General features: G+C 39.2%; 2 protein-coding genes and 1 long non-coding RNA gene across 6 annotated transcripts; 2 read left to right on the forward strand and 1 right to left on the reverse strand.

The window, feature by feature from the left end:
- Positions 1 to 564: 564 nt before the first annotated feature.
- LOC135162629 (uncharacterized) lies at positions 565 to 7,169 on the forward strand. The gene is made up of 4 exons (XM_064121279.1): positions 565 to 754; positions 963 to 1,162; positions 5,395 to 5,608; positions 6,669 to 7,169. Exons 1-4 carry the CDS (start codon positions 565 to 567, stop codon positions 6,863 to 6,865), a joined length of 801 nt encoding a protein of 266 aa, XP_063977349.1. The 3' UTR covers positions 6,866 to 7,169.
- Positions 1,162 to 5,127, forward strand: Snky (sneaky). 2 transcript variants are annotated; one of them, XM_064120863.1, is made up of 6 exons: positions 1,162 to 2,008; positions 2,324 to 2,539; positions 2,832 to 3,133; positions 3,408 to 3,595; positions 3,710 to 4,879; positions 4,984 to 5,127. In XM_064120863.1, the coding sequence occupies exons 1-5, from the start codon at positions 1,718 to 1,720 to the stop codon at positions 4,873 to 4,875; spliced, it is 2,163 nt and encodes a 720-aa protein (XP_063976933.1). In that variant the 5' UTR covers positions 1,162 to 1,717; the 3' UTR covers positions 4,876 to 4,879; positions 4,984 to 5,127. The 2 variants fall into 2 exon arrangements, with proteins under 2 accessions (XP_063976933.1, XP_063976934.1); XM_064120864.1 differs by lacking the exon at positions 2,324 to 2,539.
- A 1,437-nt stretch (positions 7,170 to 8,606) lies between the features above and the next one.
- LOC135162435 (uncharacterized) lies at positions 8,607 to 14,903 on the reverse strand. 3 transcript variants are annotated; one of them, XR_010298960.1, is made up of 4 exons: positions 14,780 to 14,903; positions 14,127 to 14,281; positions 13,156 to 13,482; positions 8,607 to 10,064 (listed from the first exon to the last, which is right to left on the reverse strand). It is a non-coding gene; the product is annotated as an uncharacterized LOC135162435 (long non-coding RNA). The 3 variants fall into 3 exon arrangements; XR_010298958.1 differs by having other exon boundaries at positions 8,607 to 13,482; XR_010298959.1 differs by having other exon boundaries at positions 8,607 to 13,482; positions 14,071 to 14,281.
- Between the last annotated feature and the right edge of the window lie 263 nt (positions 14,904 to 15,166).

Below are 15,166 nucleotides of genomic sequence, written 5' to 3' on the forward strand. Positions count from 1 at the left end.
TCTCGAGAACTACACATATAGTAAAAGGTCAACTGCATTGGCAACAACAACAATATAATTACCAATTATAATTGCTATAAACCAAAAAATTTTCTCGAAGGAAATTGAAGTCAATGAGAGAATGAAAACGAATTATAATTAAATTTCAATCAAAGATTCATCGAGTTTTGTACATCAGGCCACTTCCGCAATCAATAAACAACGAATTGGCTACAGAAAATGATAGTAATTACGTCACGAATTATCGATTTGCAATTTTTTTTTCCATGTAATGATTTTGTACTTCTCCAAGTGGATAAATATGTGATGGTTCCAAAGGTGAAGGTGGTGAGCACTCTATCAGATTTTTCCCACCTCCGTATTAGATCTTCTCAGGATCCTTACGCAATCAACGTCCTCGCTACACTATGTATATAAGAGGTGGTATGACATTTTAGTCACTAGATCTTGCACATTAACGTGATCTGTACGCAGGTGAAATTGTGAGTTGCGAGGTGCGACAATTGGAGAAGATTTTCGCGTTTTTAATTTTCTGATTTTGGCTATTCCAGTCGAGTTACAATCATGAAAATCGCAATGTTTGTGCTACTTTCTTGTCTGGTGGCGGTAATATCGGCTAGACCTGAGAGCTATACCACAAAATGGGATAACATTGATATTAATCAAATTCTAAACAATGATCGAATCTTGAACAATTACGTCAACTGCTTGTTGGAAAAGGGAAACTGTACTCCTGATGGAAGAGAACTCAAGAGTATGTAGTAATTATTAGTCAATATCAAAACCCGCTTTTCCACAATAAATAAATCGATATTTTTTCATTTGGTGATTTAATGGTGATTTAATAATAAATCTAAGATGTTTGCAATGACAATTTTTACGCTGGGATCCACATGTCATGAGAAAATATAACAAAGTGCTTTTCTCTTTCTGAACGATTTATCTATGTGATTATTTTTCAGGTGTCCTTCCAGACGCTTTAGAAACCGAGTGCACAAAATGCAGTCAAAAACAAAAGGATGGTTCAAAGAGAATAATCAAATTTTTAGTGCGAAACAAGCCGGACCTGTGGGAAAAATTAATGGAGAAATACGATGCAGACAAGAAGTACCGGGGAAAATACGAAGATCAAGCGAAAGCTGAGGGAATAGAGATCCGGGGTTAAAATATTTCGAAAAACTACTCTAGAATACATTTTACTCATCATATATGGAACTGATGCTCAGTACTGAACAATTAAGTAGATAAAGAAATAAATTGACATCTCAGGCATCCCCTAGTGTTTCTCTTAATTTTTCATTATCCACTTATGAGTCAATCTCAGAATTGTTTGCTATGCTTTTCTTTCAAAAAATCCATTACTGATCAGTTATAATCGACATGGTCATCTTGAACGAGGACTAGGAATTGCGATTGGGAGGTATAATCAGAATTAAGGGTCATAGTAGTCTAGGTGAACTAGTAGAAATTAACAACTAGAGAAAAAACAGCTTTTTGGAAGAATTAAAAAGCTTACTGAATTGAACCTCGACAGAATCTGAAAAACAAAAACATACGGAAATGAAAATCAGTATGTTTATAATCTACATAATATATTCTACAGCTCATGAACGATTTATAATGACTGTCTTTAATTGAATCACTGATCGTCCTCAGAAGTAGCAGAGTTCATATTACACAAATTCAGTGATTGCCTTAAAAACTTTTTATCACCAAAATGGTAGGATTGGAGCGCATGAATCGTCTTGGTCAATTTATCGAGAAACGACACGAAGCAATATTGATTTCGTATTTGAAATGCTGCCCATCTTTATACCACGTGTGCTTTGATCCGATTGGGACACACACAAAGGCCAGAGCATTAATAGGATTTTTTCTCGGATTGACTCTGGGTGTTCTATTCTATGTAACGATTATACTCGATCTCGCTTTTGACCCTTACACCACTCTTGGACTTGGATTAATTGTCATTATTATGCTGTCGGCTGGTTGTGCCTCATCAATACAGGTATACTGCCATTAATTACCTCCGAAAAAATATTGGTCGAAATATCATAGTCGAATACAACTCGTATCACTCGATTAAATCGCTGCTTATCGTGATTGCTATCATGAGGATCTATTATACCCAACATGTAAATTACTGTCTTTTCCCCTCTCTTCCTTTCTCGCACGAGAAGAATTGCCCAAAATCTTGAGTTATTTTTATTGAACTTTTCTCTGTGCGTATTTTTCCTAATTGTTCGTGGACTCTCTCACTAGACTACAATTATAAAATTGCACATATTACCCCGTATATACATATTTACTATAATTAAAATAGGTGAGATGTGTGTGTGTCCTGACGATTCCAGCTTTTTTCGGTCGAGCGGGTCGAAGCATGTTGAAAGCCCTGGTCCTGGGTTACGTAATAGCAGGCCCAATTTTTAACTTGACCTACAATGGAAAAGAAGTGGTTCGGACCTTCGCTTGTACCACTCAGCTTACCTACAATCTAACTAAGACTCGCTTTGATCTGATGTTCAAACCCGTCCAGCAGGTTCAGTACCAAAAGCAATTGCAAAATTCTCCTGTTTCGCATAAACAGAGAGGCCTTGTTTGTATAAATTTATGTAAATAGTCTTACAATGCGGTGAGCATTGCAATTAGCGTGTGTAGGTTGAAATAGGACAGGCTAGAATAAATTGTTCAGCAGTCTGCGACAAGGTCTACCAGTTTACTTTGTCAGAGTAAAACAAACTCATTTTACAGAAAATTTTGTCCATCAGCCCTATCTCCAGTCTGTCAATACTCAGGTCCCGTAAAATGTTCATATCTGATTTTGTCGACAGGCAATATTAAGCATGAAAGATAACGTGAACGAAGTAAAGGACACACTTGCGTCTGTCAGGGACCTGATGGGACCAATCGTGGAGGAAATAGAAGGCGAAGAAGAAATGAAAAGACTTAAGGAGGAGAATGATTATCTCGACGAGCTGCAAGGAGACACCAAAAGAAGTGAAGAGATTGAGCAAAAACATGAGAAGGAAATCGAAAATGCTGAGAGTCAAGGACAAGTTTATGAGGCCAAGTACCGGGAGAAAATAGAAGCTAGGTGTGAAGAACAGCTAAGCAGAGGTTCTGAACGTTGCAGGTATTATCATCGATAAGTGAATATTCCCAGAGCCCTAGGAAAATGGCGAATCGCCTCACGAACCCAATGACTTTAAATTTATTGGTTTCACATGACGTGTCAAATTCGGCCCTTGTACTTCTCTTTTTAATCTTCTCTGCATAAACATGAAGATCTTGGATCCTTCACCAAACTGAGTACAGAACGATGCGGCGACTGTCCATTATATTCGCATAATATTAAATTTTGCTGTTTTTACTATTTTTTTAAATTTGAATATTTTTTTATCTTCTAGGGAAGGATTTCGTGATGCTTACAGCAAGTGCCGTTCTACGGTGACGTGGTTGGCTGCCTGGTTGTTATGTTGGCCGATGAAACTGACTTTTGTCTGCAATATAGTTCAAGCCCTCGGTGGCTCCAGTATCTGCAATCCCGAAGGAAAAATTGATGCTGGAATCGGCGAAGGTTACGCAAGTCTGAAACGTAAAAAACCGTTTCCTGTTGATGTTCTAAATGTGGAGAATTCAAAGGACCTGGATTTTCCCCCGTGAAACACGATCGATCAATTCCGTATCAATGATTTCAACCCTTTTCCAGACGCCCGAGATGCCCTCAGTTCTGGATTCAAGGACGCTCGTCTCCAATACAAACTCAAAAACGCACCTCTAATTCTGGATGTCCGCGATGCTGGAGATACCGCCAAAGCTGTTTTTCATGACTTCAACATCCGCCGGCATTTCTTTGATTCTCTAATGACCCTCCTCAAGCGCTGCCTAGCCTTTGTCTTCCTCAAAATCATCCTCAGTGCGCAAGACTACCATGACCGTTATCTCACTGACATTGAGCATGACAACCACTACGTGACAACTTACTTCCGTAAAATTGACGCCCGTCGCAAGCACCGTGGTAGCGCTGTCATATTGCCCTTGAGGAAGGTCGAGCTTGAAAAGTTCGTTGACCCTTATCGGCTGAAGCAAGGAAAAATAGAGAAAAAAAATTTGATTGGCCAAACGGTTAAGCTTATCCTGGAGATGGTGACTGCCACAACTTTTGTTCTACTGGATCGTCTCTTCTTCGAGACCCTGGATCTTATTCGGAGACACGGGCATATGGAGTACACTCAGTCAGGTCATCATGATCTCAATATCGATGTAAAGGGCACTGGAGTTATCGCGTCGCTGATAAGAAGTATTGTGAAGGGGTTTAATGTGAAAAAAAGAATAAAAATGGTGGTGTCCAATGCCGCTTGTCTTCCTCGTCCCACTGAACTACCGAGTTTTATTCACTTGAAAATTTATGGAACCTACACAGCCATTTGGCTCATGCTCTTCCTCGCCGCTTACACCCAACGCTTGAGGAGATTGATATGTTCATTTTTCTATAGAAAGCGTGAGAAAAGACGTGTTTTATATCTTTATAATGAGACGTTGAGACGACGATTGGGTTACTTCCGGTTTATGAAAGTCAGGGTGAGAGCATTAGTGCGAGCTAGTTTACTGGAGAAGGATATGGATCCATGGATAGCGCTGAGGCTGAGGTCGCCAACGTGGTTTGGATGGCTCCGATTTTTTGCTTTTGCAAGATTGAAGTGTTTGATATGCGGTGAACCGGAAGGTAGGAAGGAAACCTTTAGGAGATGCGAGACTCCAGGCTGTGAATTTATTCATTGTTGGGAATGCTGGAGGGATGTGGGAGAAATTTGCTTGGCATGCATGCCAGGGGAGAGCGACGATGAGGGGGATTATGATACACAGGTGGAGTGAACAGGTGAGGGTTCATGCACACAATCTGTACATATACATTCCTCTAAATGTTGACAAATTATTTCTATACTTAGAGTCTGTTCATTTGCAAATTTGTTCACTACATAGGGAGGAGTAGAGACAGACGAATGTCCTCAACGAATGTTATTTGAATGGATGCAAATGGTTCGATGAACATTACGTGAAGGGTCCGTAATTCAAGAGTCGAAATAAAGGTGCGGTAAAAATCACGAAGGGTCCAATGAAAATACGGTACGTTCGGTAAATATTCCGTAGTGAGTTACAAAATTTTTTACGGAGCTTTCTGTACTTTTTATTGATGGATATTTGTTCTTGTACGTCTTAATATTTACTGAATATTTCTCTCCGTGTAGAATATAGAGTATGACTAGTAAATAAATCAGTTGAATTTCGTAATCACATGAAATTGAATTTTTTATTTCAGTGATTACCATATCGTGCACGTAATGAGGATTCTTTGAAGATATAAAGTGTACCTGGAGGGTCTGAGTGATTCAGAAGTTGAAAATCACTAGTAAACTAACAACGATGAGACCCCTGGTATTTTTATTGTTAATCGCCGTCGCTGTTGCGGAGGAAAAGTTAATGTATACAACGAAATACGATAAATTGGATATAGACTCGATCATCAAGAACGATAGACTAGTCAAGAATTACATTGGCTGCCTGATGGATGAAAAGCCGTGCACACCTGAAGGGAATGAGTTAAAAAGTAAGTTTAACGATGATAAGGGTGGGGATTTGACTGGCGTCATGACACAGGAATTTCATCAATATCCTTTCTTCAAATCCCAAGAACTCATTTTCGACCTTTCATTTATAAATTGTTCGTCATTAATTTTTGGGAGCTTCGCATAACCGTTGGAATTTTTTAAGGCGATTTCGGTACATCACTGAGAGGAGGTGAATTAATTGTCATATTCATCAATGTCTTTTGTTGCTTGATTGATCGTTAGATATTTTTATGAGAAGTTCAAAATGGTTATTGGGAGTTTTTGGTGGGAGTAATCGTTGAGAGTCCCAAAAATATTGGAATAACGTTATGGATGAATGAAAGCGTCAATTTTTCATATTCGAAATGTAGAGAAACGCTGACATCTTATTTTTCGTATCCAAATACTATCAGAAAAATATTTTATCCAAGATAAGGGAATTTTTAATGACATTTGTTGTGAAACTCAATCCGATCAAAGTGAATCATCTAATTTTGCCTCCTCATTCCTGAATTATTTGTTACTAAAAAATTGACTGTTGAACATATTCGTGTACTAAGCATCAATTTTTCTCTAATTTTGTATATTTTTCATTTTTATAGATTTTAATCTTTTTCTTAACCGTTAAGCTCACCGTTAATGAGACTCGATAAATAGACCCTATTAACGTCTATGGGAAAATTAATGAAATTCTACTATCTCTGCGGGCCACGAAAATGTGGTTCCGTAGGTCCCATGACACAAAAAATAATTTCCCCGTCGGCCCGAAAGCCAATGTCGCACCCTGGCGAGGGTTATCTGTCTTCTAATACTCTGGGATGAAATGTATTTAATTATACACTTCACTAACACAAATTTCAACAACGGTAATACACAAAAGTCCACACACACAGATCCATACACCACCAGACACCATCTCAATGTCGCATACTAAATTTTTTTAGAAATATTTTCATTTTCCTAGTGCAAAAATTTGGCAAGTTAGTTTTGAACAATTGCAACGTCTCCATTCACCAACAAAAAATAAAAACAGTTACAATGTGTATCGTTTGTCAACAGGAAATTTACCTGATGCATTAGAAACAGGCTGTGCTAGTTGTAGTGAGGCCCAAAAGACAATGGCTGAAAAATTTTACCATCACTTGATCGACAACAGAATTGACGATTGGATGCGCCTAGAAAACAAATACGATCCTCACGGTAACTACCGGAAAAACTACCTCGGCCAGGATGTTGAGACTACCCCTGCTTTTTGAAGTAATCAATCATCCACATGTGTAAGATGAATCCCACCTCAAAAATAAATAGCTTTTTCTTCTCGTTTAAAGATCTTTTTCTCAAAGCAACACTGAAATCATTTTTTTTCTTCTAAACTAGCGTGCCCCATTGACATATGTTGATACAGTAACATAATAAATCACTACGAAATTGTTATGCAAGTGAGTGATTTTTATTACATAAGTTGAATTTATTCCTACTCTTACTATTAACTTATCAAATATACTATGACTATGTACACATATAGTATACCATAAAGTAGGCCCTTGGGTTTCAATTCTAGAGGGTGTTCTTGTATTGAATAAGAGCCCAACCCCTTCAATCTTACAATCTAATCAGATTATTTTGATAGAAAAAAAATTCTTCAAAAAATCTGTCTTCTAGTCATTTGTATTGACTGTTTTTTTTTTAATTCGAAATTGTTCGATGTATTTTATCTAATGCGCAGTCTGCCAGTTTAGAATCCAACTTATGAAGATCTAAAACAAATTGGCACGAAGCGCACCTGGAAAATTCTAAAGTTAAGACTCATCCATCAATTTTTTAAATTTAAATTGAATGAAATAAACAAAATGAGAGTATGAGACAGTTCAATACTTTCTAACATTAGAATTATCCGTTAAACGTATGGGAGTGGGGGTAAACGTTGGCCGTTTGACTGTATCGTTGGTTATTAAGGTAACGAATTCGAGTGAACGGACTAACGCGTTGGGTGGTCCAGGGTCTCTGGCTGTTTATGGGCCACTGCATCTGCTGGGTCCCGTATAGACAGACCAACACATACAGCATAGAAGTCGTGGAGAGAAGAACCTCTTCCTGTGTGGTCCCAGCCGTGGACGTTTGTGCGGGTATATAACCTGCCTGTCTGACTTTACATTCGATTCGCTACTTGCTAATGACAGTTGCATTAGCATCACACGGTTACATGGAAGATTCTAAGGAGTCTCACGGAAAAATTAATGCATCAGATCTGCTATAATTCTTGCACATTTCAATTATTCATCTTCGTCGAGAAAATTATTTTCATCTTTTCCCTGTCACAATGAGCAACGAATTAATGCATCGTGGTGTCAGATTAAGGCATTACTACGCTCAGCGAAAAATTTAGTAAAACGAAAGGATTATTTTTCGCGCTAGGGACCACGTAACCCTGGACAACGTACTCTGATTTACCGAAATCAGAACACAAAAATAATCCTCCAAATTTATTGTATAATTTCCCTCACGTCTTTTTGGGCCGCAACGATTGAGATACATTTCGCAACGAAATTCCGTGCGTTAAACCCTTCGGGAATGCTATAATCAAGTTTTTACGTTTTGTCATTATTTAAGGACTCACGAAGTTTAAAGGTAGTAGCAACATCTTTCTGATTTTTTTTAAACGTTTATAAAAAATCAAAACGTTGTAGAAAAACACGTGAACCGGTAAATTGTCAGAAAAATAAAAAAAATCATCAATTTTCCCTGAATATTTCCATAAATATTACCCGAAGGTCCGTGAATTTTGACGTTATCAGGATTACATTTCTGCATAACCGCAAAAAACGCGACTTTTCCAGAACTTGTATTAAAATTTTTATAGAAAATTTCTCTCCGTATACGAATTTCGTTCAACAATAACTAAATTTTCAGGTTTAACTGACATTCTCCGTAGATTTGTCGAAGCAATTTACCGCGCCTCCATCCCACACTCATTAACATTCACTTCCTGTTCACCTATCCAACCAACCCTCCACCCCGTGCCGCTCTCGTTCCGCATTCTTATTACCCTCACCTTTCTAATTAATTGCCAAAGAATTCCCTCTATCTCGCCAGTGCATTTCATATAAAAATAAATATCCGATGATAGCGTTGATCGATCGATCGACGATGTCGGCTCGTCTCTCCATTCGCCTTGATTGTGGCACACGAGGACCACACGCGTTGCGATCACTCGCCTTAGCCGCCCCTTACCTCCTTAAGGCGCCCCTTCTGCGCCAAATGCCAAAGTACGATTAAGCCGACAGCCAATGCAACTGGCGCAGCCCTAATTCATCCACTAGATCTGATTTTCATTTATCAAAAAATTTGCAAACTACATTTACGAAGGGGAAGGGCAATTTTCACCGCAATTTTTTCGCTATGTAACAGTGTACATTCACAAGGATGACATTTCATTTTTGGACACCCTGTATATACGCGTGTAAGTTTGCATCGCGCAAGACAGAGAAAAGTATAGTGGGGGTTAAAGTAAGGTGGGGGACCACCCACGTTGTGGTGCGCAAAGGCGATATTTAGCGGAAGGCAAATCTCAGCTTGTGACCACCCACATTGAAGCCTCTCGTAGTCGTTGTACCTTATACGCCTGCGCGCTACCTTATTTTCCATGAATGCCAGAGCTCAACGGTTCGACACGCACATGGACACTGCCTGGGACCTATATTCTATCCCTTCAATGATACCTCACACACACACACCCCTAATTCAACCGCATTTTTTTATTTTCATCGTTCGGTTAACATTGGCCACATAGAGAGAAGGGGTTGTCGAAAGAAAACCTGGGGGACGGTTTTTGTTTGGGAAATGTTGTAAATAATTATCTCCTTCCATGTAGTTTCACGTCTACTCGGTTTTTTAATTTATTTATTTGTGGTGATGGAACCTATAATGCGGGGTATTTACACTGTCATTCTATTACAGTGATTTTCGGTATATATTTATTTTCCCTGTAGTACATAATTTGTTAGATTTGTAATTCACGGTTTTTTTATGAGCTACGTTTTTAACAGTTTTTTTTAAAGTTCTGGCGGTTGTTGACGGTTTTTTTGATAGTTCCATAGAATGTGGTCTACATCTTGAACTCCAGATCCACATGGGCAACTCGGATGATGAATTATCCCAACTCTTCCCGGGGAGGGTCCTAGTTAGGTTGATAAGCCGGTGTGGCTTGCTCCAGCGACCGTTTCGGAGTGTCCCTCGTCCTCGGTTCGTCCAGGGTGAGAGCTCTGCCCCAGCGACAAGGCCCTTCTGTCTATGGGGTTGTCCAGGTGATGGGCTGTTTGGGTCATAAACAACCCGAGTGTTCTCCGTTAGTCCCTGAGAGGTCTACAACGTGCTGTGTTTGTTGAAAAATCAACCAACCCAGGAGTTGGATAATTTCTGCTGAATTTTTTCGATGAAGAATTTTCCTGTACAAAACTATTATTCTATTGCACATAGGAATGATAATATATACCCATTTACCCCCCATATAAGCACATAACCCATTGACTTGTGATTTTAGTTGTCAGTAAAAATTTCTCGTTAGTTACGATTCAGGGAAACTTTATTGGTCACTCGAAAATCAGTCGAGCGAAGAGGAAATGGTGCATCTGTCTCTCTCTTCAACTGTGAGGACTATTTAATACCAAAACGGTGTTAGTGAGTGACCGCCCACGGTGAGAGCTGAGACCACCCAACAAGTTTACGCTACTAAGGGGCCGTATCCACTTGACAATGCGCCTTTCACCCTCTCTTTAATTCACCCCCATGTCAAAAAAATCGTACACAACAAATGTTTCACAAAAAAAATGTTGAATATATTTTTTGAAAAGATGAGGCAAACTAAACTGTCGGAGAAACACGATAAGGTAATATGTATACGTGCATGGAGTTGACACTGGATGGTAATTTTATTATTTTTTTATGTGAACGACAGTCGAAGTCGTTCTCTCTCGATTGCAAACGTGTAGACCATTACTGGCATCACATATTTGAACGGGTTAAAGATATTCACGTGTACGTGAATATGAGACGGTATATTGGAGAAACGAAGAACGAGGAAGAAGGGGGTGGAGAGGAGACTTACGCGGTTACAACTTGGGTGGTCGAAGAGTTCTCGGGCTGTTTTACACGCGTTTGTGGCGCACACGAGTACAATCGTGTGGCACTAAGTGTAAAGCACGTTTCTCGCACTGGTGTCGTGAGATTAGGGACGATGAGGTAATAAGGAAAAGGAAGAATATGCATTGAATATATAGTCAAGAAAACAAATTTGCGGTTTTCATCTGAATTGAGGGGCTCCAGGAATTTTTTTGAATTCAGCGGGAAAAGTCTGAAAAATTACTGTACCGGGCCAGGTGCCTGGCACACCAAGTACTCACACATAAAAATTCCTATCATTACCGGAAATTGTGTAATTAATTATATGTGGCTTCGTAAAATTTATTAAACGGTACTATAAAATTTGACGGTCTATCATTTTTTATTTGAGGTTTAATAAAAAATTGATAGAAATCTTTCGAAAATTCCTATCTGGGTCAGTTTATTTTATTGGGCCTTTTTTGCGGTGTCATCCAGCAATTTTTTGGTAACTCGTTGTGATTCGCTGAGGATGAGAGGGGAGTACTGTTTCGGAAGGAACATCATTATCATTTATAATCGTTCGGATCAATCTCTAGTCATTGTTACAGTCTAACTTTTCAAAATATTTAATACGAATTCATACATTCTGAGAATTCCACTAACATAAGTCACTTCCAAGGCAGATAACAGAGGCGTCGAACAACTTGGGTGGTCCCGTCCTACGCAAACAGGGTGATACAGATGAACAGGTAGTTGCGGTAAAATTTACTGACTTCTCGGATTTTTCGTATATCTTCATCTCTATTTTTTCAAATTTCTATTTAAATGTCAGCGAGCAGAAAAAGAAAAGGCTCAGCTACCCGAAGTGTTTCCACGGAGACTATTCTCCCCCGGGGGAAAAATCCCATCGTCGTTTTTCTATGTTTACTTCTAACGCTTTGAAAACATCTGACCGCAAAGGTGCGAAACAAAATCCAATGTTCAGGGTGCAATAATTCATTCACCCCAGATTTCTACCTGATAAAATACGTGAAACTGTGGCGAGAATCTTGCGGAAGCAAAAATATCAGTCTCCATACGTTGACATCTTTAACAATTCTACACACCCTGGAATAATACATAATGGACGGATTTTCAATTCATCCACTTTCTAGAAAATTCACAATTTTTACTCCTCATTTTTGAGAATTTTCAGTACCGATGAGAGCGGTAGCTTGTTCCGATTTTACGGCTTTCACAATTTAATTGTCACGCTTGAACTTCAAAAAAAAAACTACCGCTCTCTTGCGTCACGATGTAATAATGCAAGTGCAGCTTTATGTTACAATGCCTTTCATTGTGATGGATCTCCCCTATTTTTTTCAGCATTAGGGCTATTGCATCGTACATTCACTAAACGTCCCAAAACTTCTAGCGTGTCAAAGTGGGCCCGAGGGACGTCATGGAGCATTTCAGGGAACTCTTACTTCTGCCGGATTTTTTTGGAAAAACCACCGATTCACGTGGCGCATAAAATCCTCGCCAGTTCCCAGATCTCCGTTTAGCCCCCAAGGACGCGATCCTAATGCGCATAAGGGTCGAAGTAAAAGTACATGAATATGTTGAGAACTGCACGGAGAGAAAAAATCAGTAGAAATTACCGTACCGTCTGGTAATCGTGGTATGTTCGCACAATATTCGTAAATGGGGGTGGTCGGAGAAGGACCCAAGGTGGGCGACTGGGTGAGTATGACCTCCAGAGGTTGACCTCATCAATGTCAAGAGGGGTTTGTCTAGGAGTTGGAGAGGGAGGATTGGCAGAAGTTCCTAATTAGGGGTCCGAGGGATTACCGGGACCGTAGAAAGTATTTTTATGAGGATTGCTGTGTAATGGAACGATTTGGAGGGATTTTGGAAATAGACAAAATGGTCGAGAGGGTTGAGGGTTCTCAGGAATGGTTGGCAATGCTCCAACAGATGGTGGGGAGCTCATTTTATAAGCACTAACTGAATACCCTAAAATAGTGGGGATACAACAGGGCCGTTGAGGAAAAATTATCGCACTGGTCAGGAAAATTTGTCGACTGGTAAGTAAAAATCACTTGACCGTTTGAAAAAGATGACTAAGGCTCAATTAATTTTTATTGAACAGCTAGATAACTGTTACTGAAGAGTCGACAAATTTTATTGCACGGTGCGGTAATTTTCCGCTGATTGAATATTAGAGGACAGACCCTTTCCTGTTGTATAAAACCACTCGACAAATATTTATGTCAGGAAAATTTTGGGACTCTTCTACGGCCGGTTGTATTTCGAGCCCAAAAGCAGGGCATTAACGTGTTCATTGGCATTTATTCAATCAGAAATTATGAAATTTGCGATGTTATTGAAGTTGAAGTGTGAAGATGTAAAAATTCAAAAGGAAAAAATAAATGATTCAATTCTTCGAGTTCATTGAAAAATTTACCGTGTAAAACTGCAAAGAAGTTGTCTCTCTCCCATCCCCCTGGCCGCTCTTTTTCTCCAGAGGCACTTTCTCCGATTCCAAGCCGTCTTTTTCGGAATTCAGTTAATGGTGGGCCCTCGGTGGATATTTCAATGAAGTCGTATCGTTACGGAAACGTTACGACAGGATAATAAGTTAATCGATTTGGATTCTTCCAAGAGAGGGAAAAAGTTTTGATATTCCATTCTTTTTTATTTCCATCGGGTTCATTTTAATTCTGCCGGACCTCTTCTCCTTCCTCATTATCGGAGTGAGACGAGTTTGATGTTTTCATTCATTTTGACATTCCTGGAACGATGAAAATTCAGCCAGTTTGAATGATCGGCATTATCTGAGTTGAGGAGAGGAGGATAATTAATACTGCAATTTCATGAACGTTGAATGTGATTGCGGTAATTTCAGCCTACAGTAATAGTTGAAATAGTCTATTAGAAAAGTAAAAAAAATTGGCTTCTGCACTCATTAAAATCCCATACGAAAGTATTTTTTTTGTGCACACAGAAAATAGAATAGAAAAATTAAAAAAATTAAGACTTTATAAAGTTCATTAAAATTAATGGAGGGGGAAGGGGACCCCCGACTGCTCCGTCTAATAGCAAAAAGAAAATTTTGCTACTATTACATAGCTGACTAATAGAATGCCCTTCACATTTCTCCTGTTTGAACCCTTTTCATTAAACTTCTTAAATTAAAATTGTCTGTCCAACAATTGCCATAAGAATAAATTCTTTGTGAATTCGCGTAAATAACTTCTGAATTTATATACAATAATAACAACAATAATTCAAAGAAGAAGAGAAGAAGACGAAGAAGAAAAAGAATAAAAGCCGGGTCGTGCGCGTGTGGGTAGTGTTTTTGCTCGAGGGGAAATGGTACCGCGTGTGTGGTCCCCGGTGTTGTTTCACCCCGGTACCCCCGCACCGGCTGTCTACCTTTACTCCGACCATCGTCACTCGTGGATCATCTGGCGTATCCTAGCAACCCAGGACGCTGGACACTTTCCACCAATCGTCACACAACTCTGTACACTTCGGTTAACATCGTTAATCCTCGGCTCTGACGTCATCGGTAGCAGCAGTCACGTAATCTTAAAAATCATCAACCTTTCCTTCACTCAATTTTGAACTGGGGATAATTCAATCGCTAGGATGGGTGTCTCAGAAATCGAAAATTAATGGCGATTGATCTCACTAATTGTATTGCACAAGCTGGTGAACTTCTTAAAACTAAATCTGTGATACATTATTAATGAGCTGGATTGCTTTTCTCCGAGAAATTCATAGAAGTTATATTGGCGTGTGTGAAGAGAAATATTGGAATCAGAACCCGTTTTGTCTTTTACAAAAGCCGACAAGGCCCAATTTTTTGAGGAATTATCGGAGATATTTCCTTAAATTTTGGAAAATCAGAAATCAGATGGACGTGAAAAAACATATCATTCTTAGGTTTTATCGTTACTCAAGAACTCAAAAATTTCCCTAATCGTGGGGCTATTTTTCTAAATTTTTCACAAACTTAATTTAACTTACAGCTAAATGAAAAAAATTTCACCATTTTCATTTGGCGCCCGAAAAAAATTACGCACCTGGATGTTTGCGCAGACCATCGAGACTCGGTTCCTCTTTCTACCACTTTCGAGAATACACGAAGCCAAACTCGTATCCCTCAGCTTCATCCATGCCAGTAGTGGGGATAGGTAGGATCAACTATGGCCGTGCTCTGGTGGGCAGACCATGAAAGAAATGTGGCCCCGACACTTGCCTTAGTATCAATTTAGACGGCACCGAGTGTTGTTCGTAGCCGGGAATACTGCTCGATAGAAAAAAAATATATCCTCATGAAATAGTGTTATTTCCTGTTGAAGTGAAACATAACCTTAAAAACGCTGTGTATCCCCTTTATTCGTCCTGTCTCTGTTTTCCCATCGTTCCAGAGGATTTTTTAATCCCAAAATCGACGTATCCATGTGGTG

The sequence above is a fragment of the Diachasmimorpha longicaudata genome, chromosome 5 (assembly GCF_034640455.1).
Source record: "Diachasmimorpha longicaudata isolate KC_UGA_2023 chromosome 5, iyDiaLong2, whole genome shotgun sequence".
In the NCBI taxonomy this organism is placed as follows: domain Eukaryota; kingdom Metazoa; phylum Arthropoda; class Insecta; order Hymenoptera; family Braconidae; genus Diachasmimorpha; species Diachasmimorpha longicaudata.

Bases quoted from the DNA above. Each gene is read 5' to 3' on its own strand.
- LOC135162629 (XM_064121279.1), top strand. From the start codon at position 565: ATGAAAATCGCAATGTTTGTGCTACTTTCTTGTCTGGTGGCGGTAATA. The intron at 755-962 runs GTATGTAGTAAT...ATTATTTTTCAG, and splicing joins TGATGGAAGAGAACTCAAGA to GTGTCCTTCCAGACGCTTTA. The intron at 5,609-6,668 runs GTAAGTTTAACG...GTTTGTCAACAG, and splicing joins TGAAGGGAATGAGTTAAAAA to GAAATTTACCTGATGCATTA.
- Snky (XM_064120863.1), top strand. From the start codon at position 1,718: ATGGTAGGATTGGAGCGCATGAATCGTCTTGGTCAATTTATCGAGAAA. The intron at 2,009-2,323 runs GTATACTGCCAT...TAATTAAAATAG, and splicing joins GTTGTGCCTCATCAATACAG to GTGAGATGTGTGTGTGTCCT. The intron at 3,596-3,709 runs GTAAAAAACCGT...ACCCTTTTCCAG, and splicing joins AGGTTACGCAAGTCTGAAAC to ACGCCCGAGATGCCCTCAGT.